The sequence below is a fragment of the Epinephelus fuscoguttatus genome, linkage group LG2 (assembly GCF_011397635.1).
Source record: "Epinephelus fuscoguttatus linkage group LG2, E.fuscoguttatus.final_Chr_v1".
NCBI classification, from domain to species: Eukaryota; Metazoa; Chordata; class Actinopteri; order Perciformes; family Serranidae; genus Epinephelus; species Epinephelus fuscoguttatus.
Window position 1 is genome coordinate 33,788,712 of NC_064753.1, and position 16,361 is coordinate 33,805,072.

General features: G+C 39.0%; 2 protein-coding genes, 1 long non-coding RNA gene and 2 other non-coding genes across 6 annotated transcripts in view; 3 read left to right on the forward strand and 2 right to left on the reverse strand.

Moving 5' to 3' along the window:
- The window catches only part of LOC125899969 (protein TANC1-like), a 42,607-nt gene extending 40,303 nt beyond the window's left edge, over positions 1 to 2,304 (reverse strand). Inside the window, exons 1-3 of the mRNA XM_049594680.1 lie at positions 2,168 to 2,304; positions 1,823 to 1,927; positions 205 to 408 (exon numbers count right to left, since the gene is read on the reverse strand). Of these exons, the coding sequence (XP_049450637.1) occupies positions 205 to 408; positions 1,823 to 1,898 (280 nt within the window). The 5' untranslated portion in view covers positions 1,899 to 1,927; positions 2,168 to 2,304. The remainder of the gene's footprint in view (positions 1 to 204; positions 409 to 1,822; positions 1,928 to 2,167) is intronic.
- Positions 2,305 to 3,521: 1,217 nt separating this feature from the next.
- On the forward strand, positions 3,522 to 6,999 carry LOC125882427 (uncharacterized). Its single transcript, XR_007448332.1, has 4 exons — positions 3,522 to 3,660; positions 4,742 to 4,945; positions 5,276 to 5,375; positions 5,872 to 6,999. It is a non-coding gene; the product is annotated as an uncharacterized LOC125882427 (long non-coding RNA).
- LOC125882632 (small nucleolar RNA SNORA31) lies at positions 5,027 to 5,162 on the forward strand. The gene has a single exon (XR_007448353.1). It is a non-coding gene; the product is annotated as a small nucleolar RNA SNORA31 (small nucleolar RNA).
- On the forward strand, positions 5,420 to 5,552 carry LOC125882628 (small nucleolar RNA SNORA31). Its single transcript, XR_007448352.1, has one exon. It is a non-coding gene; the product is annotated as a small nucleolar RNA SNORA31 (small nucleolar RNA).
- On the reverse strand, positions 6,919 to 15,236 carry gtf2f2a (general transcription factor IIF, polypeptide 2a). Of its 2 annotated transcripts, XM_049566128.1 has the most exons (9): positions 15,117 to 15,236; positions 14,379 to 14,452; positions 14,094 to 14,118; positions 13,123 to 13,261; positions 11,792 to 11,851; positions 9,727 to 9,808; positions 8,526 to 8,625; positions 8,005 to 8,148; positions 6,919 to 7,677 (listed from the first exon to the last, which is right to left on the reverse strand). In XM_049566128.1, the coding sequence occupies exons 1-9, from the start codon at positions 15,228 to 15,230 to the stop codon at positions 7,555 to 7,557; spliced, it is 861 nt and encodes a 286-aa protein (XP_049422085.1). In that variant the 5' UTR covers positions 15,231 to 15,236; the 3' UTR covers positions 6,919 to 7,554. The 2 variants fall into 2 exon arrangements, with proteins under 2 accessions (XP_049422085.1, XP_049422086.1); XM_049566129.1 differs by lacking the exon at positions 11,792 to 11,851 and having other exon boundaries at positions 15,117 to 15,230.
- Between the last annotated feature and the right edge of the window lie 1,125 nt (positions 15,237 to 16,361).

Below are 16,361 nucleotides of genomic sequence, written 5' to 3' on the forward strand. Positions count from 1 at the left end.
GGGCCCTGGGGGCACAGTCTGTATGCTCTTGCATTTGCTGTCACATGTATGGAACAGCTGAACGCACAGAAGCTCTCTGCTAATCAAGGCAAAGCCATGAAAGCATCCCCTGATGCACCGCCTCTTGTCATTCTTAGTTGTTTATAATGAGACTGTGCTTTTTTTTATTATTATTCTAATTACTACTATTAGAGTTTAACCCACCTGTGAACTTGACACACGACTGGGAGGGAGCTATGTCAGCCTGACGAGGGAGAAGAGGGGAGGACGGTAGAGAAATGGACGCGCCCTTGGTCAGTCTCCTCTGTTTTACCGGGCTTTCAGTGCAGCCTCTGTCATGGTCCTGGTGGTGTGTGGCACGCCCGCCACTACCCCTCTGCAAGGTGCTGTGAGTGTACACCTCACCACCTACATGGAAAAGATTAGAGTGTGTTGAGGAAAAAAAAAAAGAGATGTGCCGATGTTACGGTTGAAGAAACATCAGTCAGAAAGCTTAAGTTAAAAAGGCAGAAGTATGTCTGTGCAGCAGATTTAACATCAGAGAGAGCAGTTTAAATTATGTCTCACATAAGGCTGCGACAGAGCGAACATATCTTGTCTTGGAGGCATACTGCTGAATGAGGTAATGGAAAGTTGGCGATGCCAGAACATCTATTTAAAGGAATGGGATCAGACTAAGTAAAGAGGCTACACTTATTATATTTCAATTCAGTATTTAAATCATTTTCATGTCCACTCTTATTGCATCCACTGAGCATCATCCTGTGTCGTCAAATAAACATTATGCATGAGAACTTGCAAAGCCAGGAGATTACAGCGGCCTTATTGCCACTTATACCAGATTGCAGCCGTTTTCCCTGTGGTACAACTCAGCCATTCGTTTTTCTCTTACCTTAAATGAGTCTGTTTTTGCTGTTATTACCATGAGCAAAACAAGAACTTAAGAGGCCCACTACCTAGTATCAAAAATTCACGATATGCTGTTGCATAATTCCTACAAGTGTAGAAGGATCGTTGCTTTGAAACCTTTTCATGATGGGCTTTTGAGAAGTGATATCTCTCCGCAAATGATCAGAGACATCCCAATGTACTGTAAACATACTATATCATTTTTAATGAGACTGACACAGTTCTCTATCTTCCTCTCTGTTCTTGGTACCCAGAGCAGCACATTATCAAATATTAATGGGCAACATGGTTGCTCTAATACCAAGCTCTACTTATGTTCATCTATCTCCACTGCGCAGTCTGAAATCTCCTCTGAACTGAGGCGAGTTGACAAGTTCTCCCTGTGAAAAACATACACACCTTAGCTTCATTTCAACAGCAGAATGTTCCAGTTGTTCAGCACCCTTTTTCAGCTCAAATTTACCTGACAGTGCTGCAAAGTGTTCAGTTGTTTGCAACACACAAGTATGCAGCTGTGTCCCATTCAGTTTAAACTTAAAGTTGAAATTCAGTGTGTTTTAGTAGGTCAGGATGTTTTCCTAACCCACTCTAACTTCTCCTGACATACTTTAAATGCAAGCAGCGGGACACTGTGTGAAGGACAGAACACACTCATGAATTAGGCTAATTGAAATGGCTCTACTTAAATCACCCAAGAGAAGAGAACTTGCATATTGCCATCAAATAATACAAGACCTAAAGTGTGTACAACACAGGGTAAATCTCCTCCTATACAGAGCTGTGTTTGAAAAAGCATATTCCACATGATAAGAACTGTGATTAAATATCAATAAGATACAAGCCCAAAGCATTATTATCGAGCTGGCATGCCACAGTTTTGTCACACAGGTAGTCTCAGTGATTTTGCTCTTACCTGCATGTCTCTGGTTCTTTTTCTCTCCTCGCTTTCCTCCTCCTTCTCTCTTGTTTCCAAACACTGCTCTGAACATAGCTGGGCTGTTGCTTCACTGTCTGCCGCCTGTGGAAGATTAAGCAAGATGTTAATTTGAATTAGGAGCACATTATTTCAGGCAACATTACCCCCACAGTTAGTTCTTAGTTCAACCGCAGAAGGAGAAAAAGAATTAATTGGTAGTTTTCGAGGCTATGAAAACTACTTAGTCTTTATCGATGAGTAATTTCTTTGCATTAATCACTGGTGCACATGAGGGTGGTCACACATAACAAATGATGTCATAAAAATCACGCCTTGAGTTACCTGCTTCTAAGTCTCCTTTGATGCCTGCATGTCTTCGCATAAATCCACAGGAAGCCGATGGAAGAGCATTTAAACTGGCGGAGTCCAATTAAGAAGTGCAGCACCTCCTCAGTCAACTCACAGTGTGTTGGAGGGAGAGTCAGGGGCGCGCGCGTCGGGCACGTGCGTGTCTGCCTTATGCTCCACATTTGATGATGTGCCCTTAATGAGTCAAGTGAACACGTTTGTTCTTCTAACCTACAGGATGGGGTATGTTTCATTTTATCCTCATAATTTATATCACTCTGCTAACACCACAGATAACAATAATCACATAATAATAGTAACATATACTGACATAGTTTAATAATGATAAGACATAGCCTATAATAAAACGGCGACTCCTGTACTTCCCATAATACTGGTTGAAACTGATTGTGACATATTTAATAATACTGCTTTAAAATTACATTTACAAAAAGGGCTGTAACGTTAGATAGCCTATTATTTGGCTCTGTCTGTGCACATAAAGCTAGGCTACTAATGGATATTAATATTCCATCTCCAAAAGCCTTTTCCTTTAAAAGGCTGTTTGGTTGTCTTTTTTAACAAAAAAAACAAAAAAAAAACAGCATTGTTAGAATAAATAAACTACACACCATATCGTAATTATTTACATTCTACAAATTAACATCGGTTTACTTTGGTAATGCGTTATGAGGAAACTTTTTTCCCCAGTAATTCTTTATTGGGCTTAGCAAATACAAACAAACAAGGGGCATTTTCAAGTCCTGTAGTTCAAGCAACATCTGTTAGGTTGAGCCAGGAGAAAATAACTACACATTACAAATATATAAATATTAAAAAAAAATAGGGTATCCCAAATTAATTTAAACATGCCTGTGAGTGAAAACAGTTTAAGAGCGTTCATGTCTTTAACAAGTTTCAGTGACTTGGCCTACTATAGAGTTTCAACTCATTCTTCCAATGGTTCAAATGGGTTTAGTCTTTAAGTATCTACATCAATGAATCAAGAACAATATTAAGTCCACATTCTTGTTTTCAACGCAAAAACCTGCAGTCAGGGGTGACGTAACAATCTCCCTGGACTGCAGCCACCATTGCATATCACTCCAGATGGACCGCAGTGAATCGCAATAAACTTTCAACTTCCATGTCATAAAATGTACATATATTTGCATCAAAATTAAATCTCAATCTTAAAAATTCGTTCGTTGTGAGGAAACTAATTGGAGTAAATTACTGTAAAACCGATTCACTTCCTACTGTGAACAACAGGGGGCGACAATGTAAACTAAAGTTCCCTCCTTGTCCACAGGGGGCGACAATGAGTCATAACCGGTAGACCGGTAACCTATTTAATCTGGAGACTCCTGAAAGATCGGTCCTTTCCTTTCACTTACTCGACTGCGCTCACTGAAGAAGTCAAGAGGAAGAAATGCCTCCTTCAGTAACATACAGAAGACGAAACAACCTCAACAGCTCGATCATCTGTAAGTATATTAGCTACTTCTCATGCTGTTTAGTGAAACCAAGGTAACGGCTAACGGAGCGTTAAGATATTCTAACGTTATAGTTTTATCAGTCTGTGCACACGTGTGAAGTAGCCGCTGCTCCATTTTGTTTTTCCGTCTGAATCCGTTTCGGAATAAACAGCATTGCGATGTTAGCCCACCAGATAGTTAGCGAAATATGTTATCTTACAGGACGCCAAGCTTGCTAGTGTCCCGTTATGTTAAACTTCAGGTTTGTGAGTGGTTTAAGGGTAATGGTGAAGACATACCAACAGGCCGAAGAACTTTAGCATAGCACCGGAAATGCCTTAACGTCTTCATTAATGCTAGCCTAACGGTAATGCTAACTTGACCTATGTAGCTAACAACGCGAACGTTAAATGTCTTAGTTACACGGTTTCGGTGGATCAGTTTAACAATTGATGTTTGGTAGTGTAACTCTATGATTTTAAGACGAACTTTAAACGATTTGGCTAATTTTAGTTGGGTCGACAACGTGCTATGTTGGCCTGCACAGTTGGTTACCATAAGCTAGCAACCTTTCCTTAGCCTGGTCATTGACCGTAAATAACGTTAACTCATTACGCATTAACGCATTAACAATAACATAAGGTAATGTAGAGGATAAACAAACGTTGATTTTTTTTTTTTTTTACCGTCAATTACGGTAATCCGTTGAACACAAACTTAATCAAGATCTTCTTTGTCTCAAGTTTTCAAAAGCTTATTAATCAATCCAATACTGTTACAGCACATATACCGTTATTAATTTGAGGTATTGAGATTTAAAAGACACAGGAGGATCAATTTATTCATGAATTATATATAATTTAGATTCGGGACAACCACATATTCCCCTGGATCTCTGGATTTTTGGGGGGGCAAATTTTCTATTAGCCTAATTAATGTGTAGGCTGTAAAAAAAAAAAAATCAAATATGGTTCTATAAACTTAATATTTAAAGTGCACAGTGTCGACAGATTGAATTTAATCAAAATAAGATGATTTATTCTGGCACTAATGACAAATAACCCCCTTTCTGCACATTTTTTCCGAGCAGATCTTATGCCATTTGGTGGACACCTGTATGAGCCAGATGGAGGATGATGGCTGTGTTTGAGCTTCACCAGACTGTCCCAGTGATGACTGTGCTGTGGCAACACCACAACCTGCCATGGCAGTATAATTACTTGAGAAAATGGGTCTGAGAGAGGAGCTCCAACAAGAGGACTGCGACCATCTGCAGCAAGTCATTTGTGAAAATGTATGTAAAGATGTGTTTACTTTGAGGAGACACATGCTTAAATCGGTCTTACTAATCAAGCCTTTAAGCTCCAGTCACAAGCTGCATCTTTGACAGCCTGGGCTCTCTGATGTGAGATATCCTGGGTTTTAATATTTCAGATGCAATATTAAATGTCCCTGCGCTTTCTGCTCGCCTCTTTCCCGTGGCGTCTCAGATTGAATTGGGGAGGATAAGTCAAAAACAATGTTTAATGTTGACTTGTAGCTGCCATTTATCATAACTAACTGTACACATACTACAGACTATTTTATAGGGAGCCTAAATGTTATCCTTTTTCTCCATTTCCAGTCTCAAGGTCTCAGCTTCAGGGGGTGAAACCAGAGAGATGATGTTGCAGCAGCACCTGGAACGGATACTGTTTAACTGATCCAAGCTGATACATTTGCAGGTGAGCACTTTGTAATGTTGTCTTGTGTTGGGGTAGACTTCAATTTGCATCCACTGATAGACCTGAAGCAGGTTTCATTGGCTTCTGGGTTTGCATAGAGATGCTAAATTGAGCCCTCCTCGCGCTTTCTGACTGCTACATTCAATAGCAGCACAGATTGAATTGAGGAATACATTTGAGCTCGTTGGCCGTGGTCCAAGGACAGATTTACAACTGGATGCCTAGTGGCCCTGGATATTTTTCATCATTTTGTCTCACCCACTAAATCTGTAAGTGGATTCTTGCACACTTCGGTTGTACTCACAACAGTGGGCATTTACAGAATCAGCATATCAAACTAAGGTTCTAGTCCCTGGAAATGTAAAATTTAAACTAATTGGATTAATATTTAGCAGGCAGCTTATAAAAGTAATTTGCCAGGCACTGCTACTTGTCATGGGATGACTTTGTGACAAAATGTGTTGCATCTTTCTTAATGTTTTTAATTTTCTTGCAGGTAATAAGTGAGACACTGCAAACACCTGATGGGTACTGGACAAGTGGAATTGTTTTTCCAAATCAGATATATATTTACATTGTCTGACCCAATATGAATCAGCCAAAAAGGAGTTGTGGAACCTTGCCTGGAAAGGGGAAACTGTTGGGCCCCCACCTGGGGACCTAGGCTTGCTGACCCCTGGCATCAGACAGCAGCATTTGTATTAATATAATAAATCAATGCAGTGTGAATTGGCATGCTATGTGTGAAAATAACATTTGGTCTGTAAAGAAATAAAAAAACATTTGAACTCAACCTCTAAATCATTTGTTAATTTAAATTAAAACTTGTTGGATGATGTTAAACCCCAGGATTTATGCAGGTGTGGAGGCAAACTATTTTTAGTTTACACTTAAAGCCATCATAATTTAGCCATAGGCTTAAATACTGTACAGAGGTACTAGTTACCAGTTAAAATTTGGATAAGCAATATGACTATTTTAATTACTCCATCAAATAATGTAGGTAATGTGGTCCTAAAGCGGTGGAATACTGAAACTATTATCATGGGTAGATTTGAAGTGACATACTTGGGATTAGATGTAAAAATGTGTGGCAATTGGGCCAGATATTGGCTGGTACAAATATTTCTGTAGACGGTAATTGGCTTAAAAAGTAAGCTATTTAGTGCCACAAGACAAAGTAACCAGTTGATAGGGCTATATTGGCTCAAACTGAGGATTAAGCCAAATGAAAAAAAAACAGATGAGCTGTAGGAGAAGCCTACAATAGATGTTGAATGGTTGTTACGATTGTTTTTACTGTGGTTCCAAATTTTAAACAGATGTATTGGTGTGTTTACTGCTGCCAAATGTTAAGCTTGATTGTGTTCTATTAAAAAGTCAGATTTTTTTTTTTTTTTAAGAGTTCTATTTAAACACATTTATTGCATAAATCAATGAAATGTAAAACAATTTAAAATTACAGTGAGGATGAGCGAATGTGAGGACACCTGAAGCACACAGAATTACAGCAATAGTGCCAGTCTAAAAATGTCATCAATGCAAGTTCAGGTTGAATTTGTCTTCCCGAGTCATGGTGCAGAAACCTGTTAAGCTGCATTTTTTTTTTTTAAAAAAAAGAACATATCATTTTGAAAAAGTAAAATTAAAAAACGTCTAGAAAAACAAACCTCCTCAGCACATATCAGTCAAGTGGTGAGCGCCGTTACCGGTGTCACATCCTCTTAACATTATACCTCTTACCTCCAGATATACTTATGTCTGAACATTAGAAAATAATGCTAAAACCAGAGTTTATAGATGCATCTTTTGCTTCATATAATATTACCTCCTGTGTGTGACGTATATAACAACTACTTCAATTATCTGTTACCTGTGCCGGAGCTGTGACAGAACCACATCAGTAACAGACCGTGCACACTTAAGCTTAAAAACCTCTGTTAGTTTCCAAACGCCCCTTCTCTTCGTCTTCTACAAAATATCAAAAAGATAAAACATTTTCTCCACAAAAGCGTCTCCCTGTAAAACACAGCCTTTGCTTGACCTCATCATCCAGTGTGTTTTGAGACCTGATGTCAGGAAATCAGGAGACGACTCTGTGGTCCAACCAAGGCCCGGTCTGGGAAGGAGCCCTCCGTCAAATGAAAAGGTTGTTTGTCGGCCTTGGGGGGGTCAGGAACTATTCGTCAGTGTTTTCCTCGCCTTGGTAATGTCGGTATTCTGGTTTGAGCTCCCAGGTGTTCTTGTGTGTTCCCTTCACGTTGTAGATGCCAATATCACGCAAGATTTCCTTCAAGTAAATCTGGGCAAAGAAAAAAAACATGAGAAAAGATGACAAAATAATATCTTTACATTTCAGACACTGGAGCTGAAGTACCTTAGGCAATGTTTTTTAATTATTTTATTGTAATAATATGAAACTGTATGGTAGATTGTGGTACACAGCAAAATTGGCACATTCACTGCAGCTATACTCTTGCGATGGAGAAATATTTATCTGGACCAGGACTGACGAACAACTCAAATGACACCAGATTAAATTGTTTTTTCATGAGTAAAAAGCACTGGTGGAGTCAGCCAGTATAAACAGTGTTATAACCAAAGCCCCCGTGTTGCCCTCCAGTCTTACCACAGGCTGTTTGGTGATGTCCACCAGGTCTTTGATGTTGTAGTACTGGTGCTTCTCAAAAGCAGAAAACAACATGTCCAACACCTGCTGTCTGTCTGCTCTCGCTCTCTTGCCCTCCTCCTTCTTTTTCCGCTCGTACTCAAGCTGCAGCAAAAAGTAAACAGACAGAGGTCAGGTAACTCATACAGGCTTACACCTTACTGAGACACACCAGTGTCTTTGCATGTCATGACAACTCTTTCATTAAATGTTTTCCTCCTTTTAGTTTCCATTCATTTCCATATTTTACGAACATAAATGTGGAAAGACTAGAAATTTGCTTCACAAAGGCAGTCGATCAGCAGGGTCATCAACAAACAATATGCTTTGCAGTAACGTCAAATACATGATTTGTAATAATTAGTTACAACAAGCAACAATATTCCTGTGTGTTTTAAAATGCATGGTGAATACACGTCAAAATGCATCAAGATTTTAAGACTGATGAAACGAGACAATCCCGTACAGGATGCATTTCTTACATTGTAAGTATGGTTGGCCACAGGTTTGTAGTTGCTGGTGACAGCTTTGTCCAGCTGCTGTGACAGCCTGACTGGCTTGGACAGCTCTTCAATTTGTAACCTGTTAAGATGATGAGAATTACTTCACTTGCACAAGTATAATAATTTACATACACTGTTTACACTGAGTTAGCTGGAAAAAACAACAACTGTATGATTTAATGCAATGTAATACAATAGTTCTGCAAGTAAACATACAATATATATAATTCTCTGCCACTAGGGGTCTCTGTATCATAGCAATAACAAAAGACGGAGTAACGCAGTCTTTGCAGTGACTCTCTTCCTGGCTAGGATTCCTGCATTGTCTTTATTGTTCAGGAGGTTTTTTAGCAGAAGCAGAAGCTAATTTATCTTAATTTTATTCTTCTCCAAAACAGACGGACCAGGCAATATAAACCAGTTAGTGGTTCTCCGATGATGCTCGGCCCATCTTGCGCCAATGTGTGCTGACCTTTTTCTCTGATAATATAACAGGTTTTTAAAGGGAGCCAAATTATCCGCAAAGGTCTCCTCCTCTCCAAAACAAACAGATCCAGTGATTTAAACCAGTAAAAACACTGAATAAAGCAGTTTCACATTTTAAATCAGTGTTTCTCCAGCACTGTTCAGCATGACAGGGGCTGGAGCTTAGCTGCAGCTAACGTTTGCTCAGCTGACAACTTAAGATTCAGACATCCGATGACTAAACTCCTTCATCCGGTTAAAATTTATAGTTAAAAACGACAAAGATGTAAAAAGTGCATTGTAAAAATCTGGCTTAAACGTTTATTAAAAAGTCACTTTATGAGAGCTTTAGGGAACCACAACCCTGACACATGCGCAGAGGGGATGTGACGCATCAAGACATCAAGATTAAAAATTGAATTTAAAAGAACAGAGCTTTGAATCCTGAACTATTAAAATTATAGATTGATAACAGTGTATATTTATGCAGGGGTTTCTATTCCAAGTCACTCAATTTACCTATATGTAGATACATAATAAGATTTAACATGCACCACACATGTATCAATGACATTAAGCTGTTTAAGACATGCACATACAATAATGTGGACGTAACATAACAATCTACATTCATGCATCTAACCTTGCAAGTGGAATGCAGGTTCTTGTCTCAACATACTACCTTGTGTGTGCACACCATTTTGAAAATACTCACCTCTTCAGCCTCATGTAGTTTTCACTAACAGCAGGTCTGCACTCTGCTCTCTGCACCACCACTCCCTCCAATGCTATTTTATCTGAAGAAAGAGAAGAGTTAATTAAAACCCTGATAAAAACTTCCAAAAATCCCTGTGTCCCAAAGCATCTTAGTGCATGTTTTCTTCATACGTAAAGAAGGGTGAGCGGTTTCGTGTGTGAGAGAGAAGTGATGAAAGCAGACACTAAATGACTGGGTCATGTGTTCAGAAGAAAAATACACTCCAGAAGCAGAATTATTTATACGAATCTAGTTCAGTCCAGGCTCTCTCCTAAAGCTGAAGGAAATATGTCAGAGCAATCAAGGGGTCAGTTTCTGAAACTCCACAACTTTTCATTTGCTTTCACTCAGATCACTCAAATAATGTAACTGCACTCATTATAATGTAATTACTACGAACCACCTTGGTCTGACACACACATCGAGCTCTCTCTGCTATTACTGATTCATCCAAAAGTTAATTCGATTTCAGCATTTCTCTTAATTACACCAAAAACTTATTTAGTACAATTTTCATTTTCTCTATAAATACTTAAAAATCATAAAACCACTTTGTTTCCTAAGTTCTCTCTAAACCAGTCACATTGGCTGGATACTGACTCAGAATAGAGGTCACACAGTCCCTTACTGAAAATAAAACGATTGTTGAACAAAATACACAGTACGTGTATATGCTATTGCACATTTGCACACCTTATGAGTATGCAAGTAAAGTATTCAGGACTCAGTTATAGCTTTGACCTTCCAGATGTACAGTAAATCAGAGTCTGCTGGCCATGGTAGATGAGGACCAAGACAGTACTGAGTTTGTCTCATTAACAACAGCTTTATAAGTCTCACCAGTCAGAAAGAAAATGTTAATGAGTGAGTCTATATACACTAAGTTTAAATATAGAGTGCTCCAGGACAACAGGTTTTTCGAATGGGTTTTTGGTAAGATGCCTGAAATAAGGTCTGTGGTTAACAAAAGGCTAAGAGACTTTCATGTTTTGTTCTATGACATAAAATATGTCAGTAAATACCTCAGCCGTGATTTCTGAAGCTTTTATGCTTCTTAAAAAAGGCAATTGCTGACAAGTGGCTACAGAACGTCATCACGCTATTTTAATACCACTGTGTTGTTGACTGTTGATGAGGGGAATTGTGGTTCTTGTTTTTTTGTCTTTTATGAGCTGCTGGGCAGTAAAATTTCCCTTCGGGGATGAATAAATTTCCTTCTGTTCTATTCAATTAGATTTTTACTTCTGGCAACTGAAAAATCATAAAAGTGGTGTCTGTGAAGATTATCTTGCTGAACAAAATGTGTAAGTATCATTAATAAGTATTTGCAACAGAGCTTATTGTCTGCAATAATCCAAAAATCCAATGGAAAATTCTCATAGGCTTTTTGACAAGGCAACCAGGGCAATGCTAACTTCAACGTCAGCCCACAGAAAAATGTCATCCCTGGAGCACTCTATTCTGAGCAGGTAAAGAAATAAAATAAAATAATCCCCAATTCATCAAGAAGACATCAGTGAAAGCACCACTTATTCGCATCACAAAGTTACTTTTTGTCAACATGAAGTTTGAAAGGTCGCTTGCTATCAGAGTAGATCTAAACTAAAACAGTTAGAAACAGTCAGATATTTATTCACATCACACAATGTCACAACTGGACTGGCAATACAACCTCCACCATGAGCAGGTAGCACTCTGCTCAAGCACACTGTCGACCAGTCTGACCACAGACTCTCTTTTCCATCCTCCAGTCAAGATGGTGCAAACTAGGTACAGAAGCTTCATATGAACTGTACAATTAGAAGAGAAGAGGCCCGTGTGATGCTTCAGGGCAAAACTGGGCGCTACATGAGTAGTGTAACTGCAGTTTTGGTACTGATACATGCATCTTCCAAAGCATGTATACAGGTTACTACTGTGATACTACAATCGCCATTTATTAATAAAATAACAGCAGACACTCAGTGTGTCCGATTCCCAGTGGTGTAACGTTTGTCACTCGTTGGCAAAACAGAGGACTCACCTGGACCTGCCCCCGCCCCCGAACCTGAGCTGCTGCCATCAGATCTTTCTTCTGACTGGCCTACAGGAAGGGAGGGAGGGATGGTAAACATGAAAATACAGGGGATGGAAGACGGAGGAAGGAGGGAATCGAACAATAAGAACCACACCCAGGGTTTAGTCGCACACCAATGCGTTTAAAATCACACAGAGCTTTTCGGCGTAATCTCTGATGAGTACACACCCGTGCGCCATGAGCAAAGCAAGCATGCCCTCACAAAAAGCGAGCACAGATACCCTGTCCCACCACAAATACACATCCAGAGGGCTGCACAAATATTTTCACATGAAACAACTGTACGCTACCAAAGCATTTCTCCACTTTAAGTTTAATAGTAAACACTTATCTGCACTTTAAAAAAAATATCGTAATTTACCTGTCTCTCATTTTGTCTTTTTTCTGTTCATGTATTGAATTTCACACTCTGTGACGCCTTATTATGTCCATGCAGCTGCCTTATTAGGCAGGTCTCTGCTTTATATAAAGTCATACTTAAAGAAAAAATCATACAATTCAACTGTGCAGCCCTACAACACACTCACACCCAGACATATACGTAAGACGGTGTCCCAAAGTAAGCACAGTAGCACAAGCTCACCAGCATCTGTAGCAACAAAACACCTACATAAATTCAGAGGGCAGACACGGCTGGTGAAATTAAAACCAAACCAAAGAAACCCATGCACAAATCAAATCAACTCCAAATTCAACAACAATTTGTGTTGATTGATCTACTCTATGTTAAATGAATTCCAAATGGGGCCATTGTGCCTGATCATAAACCCAATCTGCTGAGGTGATTGGTCAGGAAAGGTCAAACCACAAACAAATGACTGACAGAAGATCAAACACTGAAACTAAAATCCCCCTTATATAAAGAGACAGAAACACAGATCAGACTGGATGAAGACACACTTCCACCAACACACTAACTCTCTGTTTTCCACTGAGTGTTCACTTATCCACTATGAGCAATACATTTCTTATATGTACTCTGTTAGGACTGTGGACAACCGCACACTCTAGGAAAAATCTGCCGAGAGTTCACAACACACAGAGACAAGCAGGGCAGGCAAGGGAAAGACTGTGCATGACAACAGCAAGCTGTACAAAGAGTAGGAGGTTTGGCGCCGCCACCACCTGATCACACAGAACTTACCTCTGGGATCTAGTGCAAACAGATATTTCACACCACAGACAACTATACGTGTAGATTCATCTCGCAGCAGATGCACTCAAAGCAAAGACTCGGCGTCCTCCAGCTGCGCTTGAAGATGACAACAGAAACTCACCTGAGGAAGTCTCTGTGAAGACCGCCAACGTCTGACCTCCCACTGACTGCATGGCGAACGGGTGCTCGCGAGGTGCAGACACGGTCTTATCTTCTATACCCTCAATCACAGTCAGTTCTTCATTCAAAGTGAAAGACACCTGTAAAGAGTAGTGACCACATTTAATCTTTTCAGATACTGATCTTATTGTCATAACCCTGTAACAGGACATGCACACATATAGTCACTTATTCTATTCCTGACAGTTCCAAACATATCTGCAAAGTATTTTAACCATCATTTATAAGTATATTTACTGAGGACAATGTCAGAGAAGAATTTAGAAAATCTGACAGTGGATTACAGCAATCAATAAATTGTAGTATGATTAAACACACAGCCTGGCTTTGACTGACGACATAATAAAAATACATTTCTGTATCTGTAATCACTAATGCCACAAACACAAAAATGAGATACTCTCTAAATTAGGTTCTGCTATTGATTATAAATGATTTCCTAAAAAAAAGATAACCTACAAAAAGCCATGAAAAAAGGTTTAGAATTAGCATAACTACATTTAAATAGATTAGATTAGTTATCCTTTTTTGTAAATCAAAAGGTATTTAGCCTTTATAAATTAACTAACTACTTCCCTAATACTGATTATGGTGGATGACTACACACGTATGACTCGTCTAAGACATCATAAGGATGGCTGTCATAAATTATGTGAGCTTCTCTTAAACACAAGCAAAAGCAAACTCTAACCCCTATACCAAATTCAAAATAATCAGATGATATTTTGGCTACCATTAAAGCTGTCCATCCCTAAGCTTGACTGTAAAGAGAGAATAACGAGCAAAGGTAAAGTTATGGCATCCCAACAAAGTGTATATGTCTTCTACACCATACATTGGTGTGTACATGGCACTGTATGTGGCAGATGCCCATCACCAGGATGCAGTGTACCTGTTTAAAACATCACTTACCTCTGGTCTTCCTTGGTTTCCTTTCCTTGGAGATAAAAAAATGAAAAGAATTAGAATTAATTGATTGGCAAAAATAACAGGATTTTTCATTTGAAATGCATTAGTAATAATATAACAAAAAACACTGCTTGTATAACAATGTCATTCCCCACAATAATTTTATCCTTCATGAGCACAGACACTGAATTTCCCTTTTGTCACATGTTGTGCACTTACACATCTCATGATTGTAACTCAGAGACACATATAAATAACTCGTTTATGATGCTCAGTTGTTTCACATACTTGCAGATTCGGAGTTTCCCGACCTCGCCTCTGCCAGTCGCCTTTGCCCATTGCTGAGAGAGGTATTTGGGCACCTGCATGAAGAAACATGGGTATACTCTATGAGGGCTGCTGTCACCTTGGTGATGAGTCCTTTCGGCATAAACATGAAGCTGTCCCTCTGATATGCGGTCATTGAGATGAAGTTATACCAAACTAACCTGAGAGCTTACATGTATCTGGAGCCACACTTACTATTCATATTGCTACAAATATTGGCACTACAAGATGAGGTTAACTTAGGAAGGATTTGACTATTCTTCTGTTACCATTAGTAAAAAGATGTTGATGTAATTTGGCGGCTATAGTTGTACTTAAGGCTCCGCAAACCTTTATTAACTCTCTATAAAACAGCTCCCAAATATTTTCCTCAGCTGCTTAACGTTATAGCGTCCACTGTTATTACTCTGGCCATACTTGTTTACATTGGTTGTGTTGTCTAACGATGCTCACTAGTTAAATAAACAGCTTATGGCGTGTTGAGTATCAAAAAATAATCTTACGATGAGTAGTTATGAGCAGTTTCACTTAGCTAGCTAACAATTTAAAATCTTAGCTAGCCTATAGCGGCAGCGCACGGTTTCATTCGATCGTAGCGGTAGATGCTAAGCTACATCACTGTTAGCTTTAGCTTCGTTTAAGTTAATATAACATCCTTTGCCCCATGAGCCAGTGTCATTAAAAAGGATATACACGCACCTTTACAAGCCATACACCCGTGTTCTGCTTGGCACCAGTTAAATCCACTTCTCCTTTCTCTGACATGTTTAAAAATGATGCTTCTGGTAGCTTGCATGCAACCGCCTCACGCATGCGCAAAAGAAGTATTAAAGTATGGTGACTCTGAAGGTCCACATCAGTGGGTGTACATCCTTCGCTTTTGGCGAATATAGTTGTTCTCTCAAATGTTCATGAATAATACTGCATGGATAATGGTTAGAATGCGAATTGCCTTGTTCTCTAAGACGATGTCTCATTGGTAAGAAAAGTGTAGTGCGAAATTTAAATACGTTTGTATTTAGAATATTGAAAACAGGCCTTATAACCTGTTCTTGGATGATTTTTGGTGTTGAAAAGAGCCTCCAACTACTACCCTGAATATGTGGATAGTTAAAATGATGGAAACTACTGTGCGTGAGAAGATGCTGGGAATATTAAATTGGAAAAATGATATGGTTAATGAACAATGGGACAGTTTCAGGGGATATATGTCAGGAAGGAACAATTTGATCATTTAAAGACGCTGATGATGTAGTATAGTACACTTCTGACACATTGCACTAATGACTGGCTCACCGCTGTGACTTTATAGCTGCCTTTCCTGTATTAATGTCTATCAATATTTGTTAGACTTCCTGCCGGTTTGTTTGTTTCTGTTTTTGATTGTTGTGTTATTGATTTTCATGTTAAAATGCAATAAAAAAGTATGTACAAAAAAATGTATATATCTGTATATATCCTCTCGAGACCTGAGTTTTTGTTCGGTATGCATTTTTAATTTGTCCTTGCTATTTGGGATCAGTTAGACCCAGTAAGTATAAATAAAAAAGTATTAATGAAAAACAAGTACTTCCTAATTAAAAGCGCCTCAGTTTGTTACTGTCGCTAAAATTGGTCAAATTTGTTGCCATACCAAACTATAAACATTATTAATCATAAATAAACAAGTTTCAAGCATAAAACGTGTTCAGGTTTTGGACCTTGTCGACTTTTGTGTCAGGATTGGCTGCAGGCTGACTTGGCAGAGATGGCTGCCATCTTGTTTTTAGATGGCTTGGTGCATTGTGCTCTTACTACCACAAGATGGCACTAAAAATGTCCATGAATGAGGACAACAGGTCTGAGTTAAGTAGAATGAAGTATAAGGGGCAAGTAAACCCCAAATGTGATGTCCTCATATGAGGACACAGGGTCTCAGGAGGATATTGCATAGATAAGAATATT

What these genes read in the sequence shown, in the direction of transcription:
- gtf2f2a (XM_049566128.1), bottom strand. Translation starts at nt 15,230, where the DNA reads ATGCGTGAGGCGGTTGCATGCAAGCTACCAGAAGCATCATTTTTAAAC. An exon ending in GGGAAACTCCGAATCTGCAA is followed by an intron (nt 14,119 to 14,378) that starts GTATGTGAAACA and finishes TTTATCTCCAAG; the next exon opens with GAAAGGAAACCAAGGAAGAC. An exon ending in GGGGGCGGGGGCAGGTCCAG is followed by an intron (nt 9,809 to 11,791) that starts GTGAGTCCTCTG and finishes CTCTTTCTTCAG; the next exon opens with ATAAAATAGCATTGGAGGGA.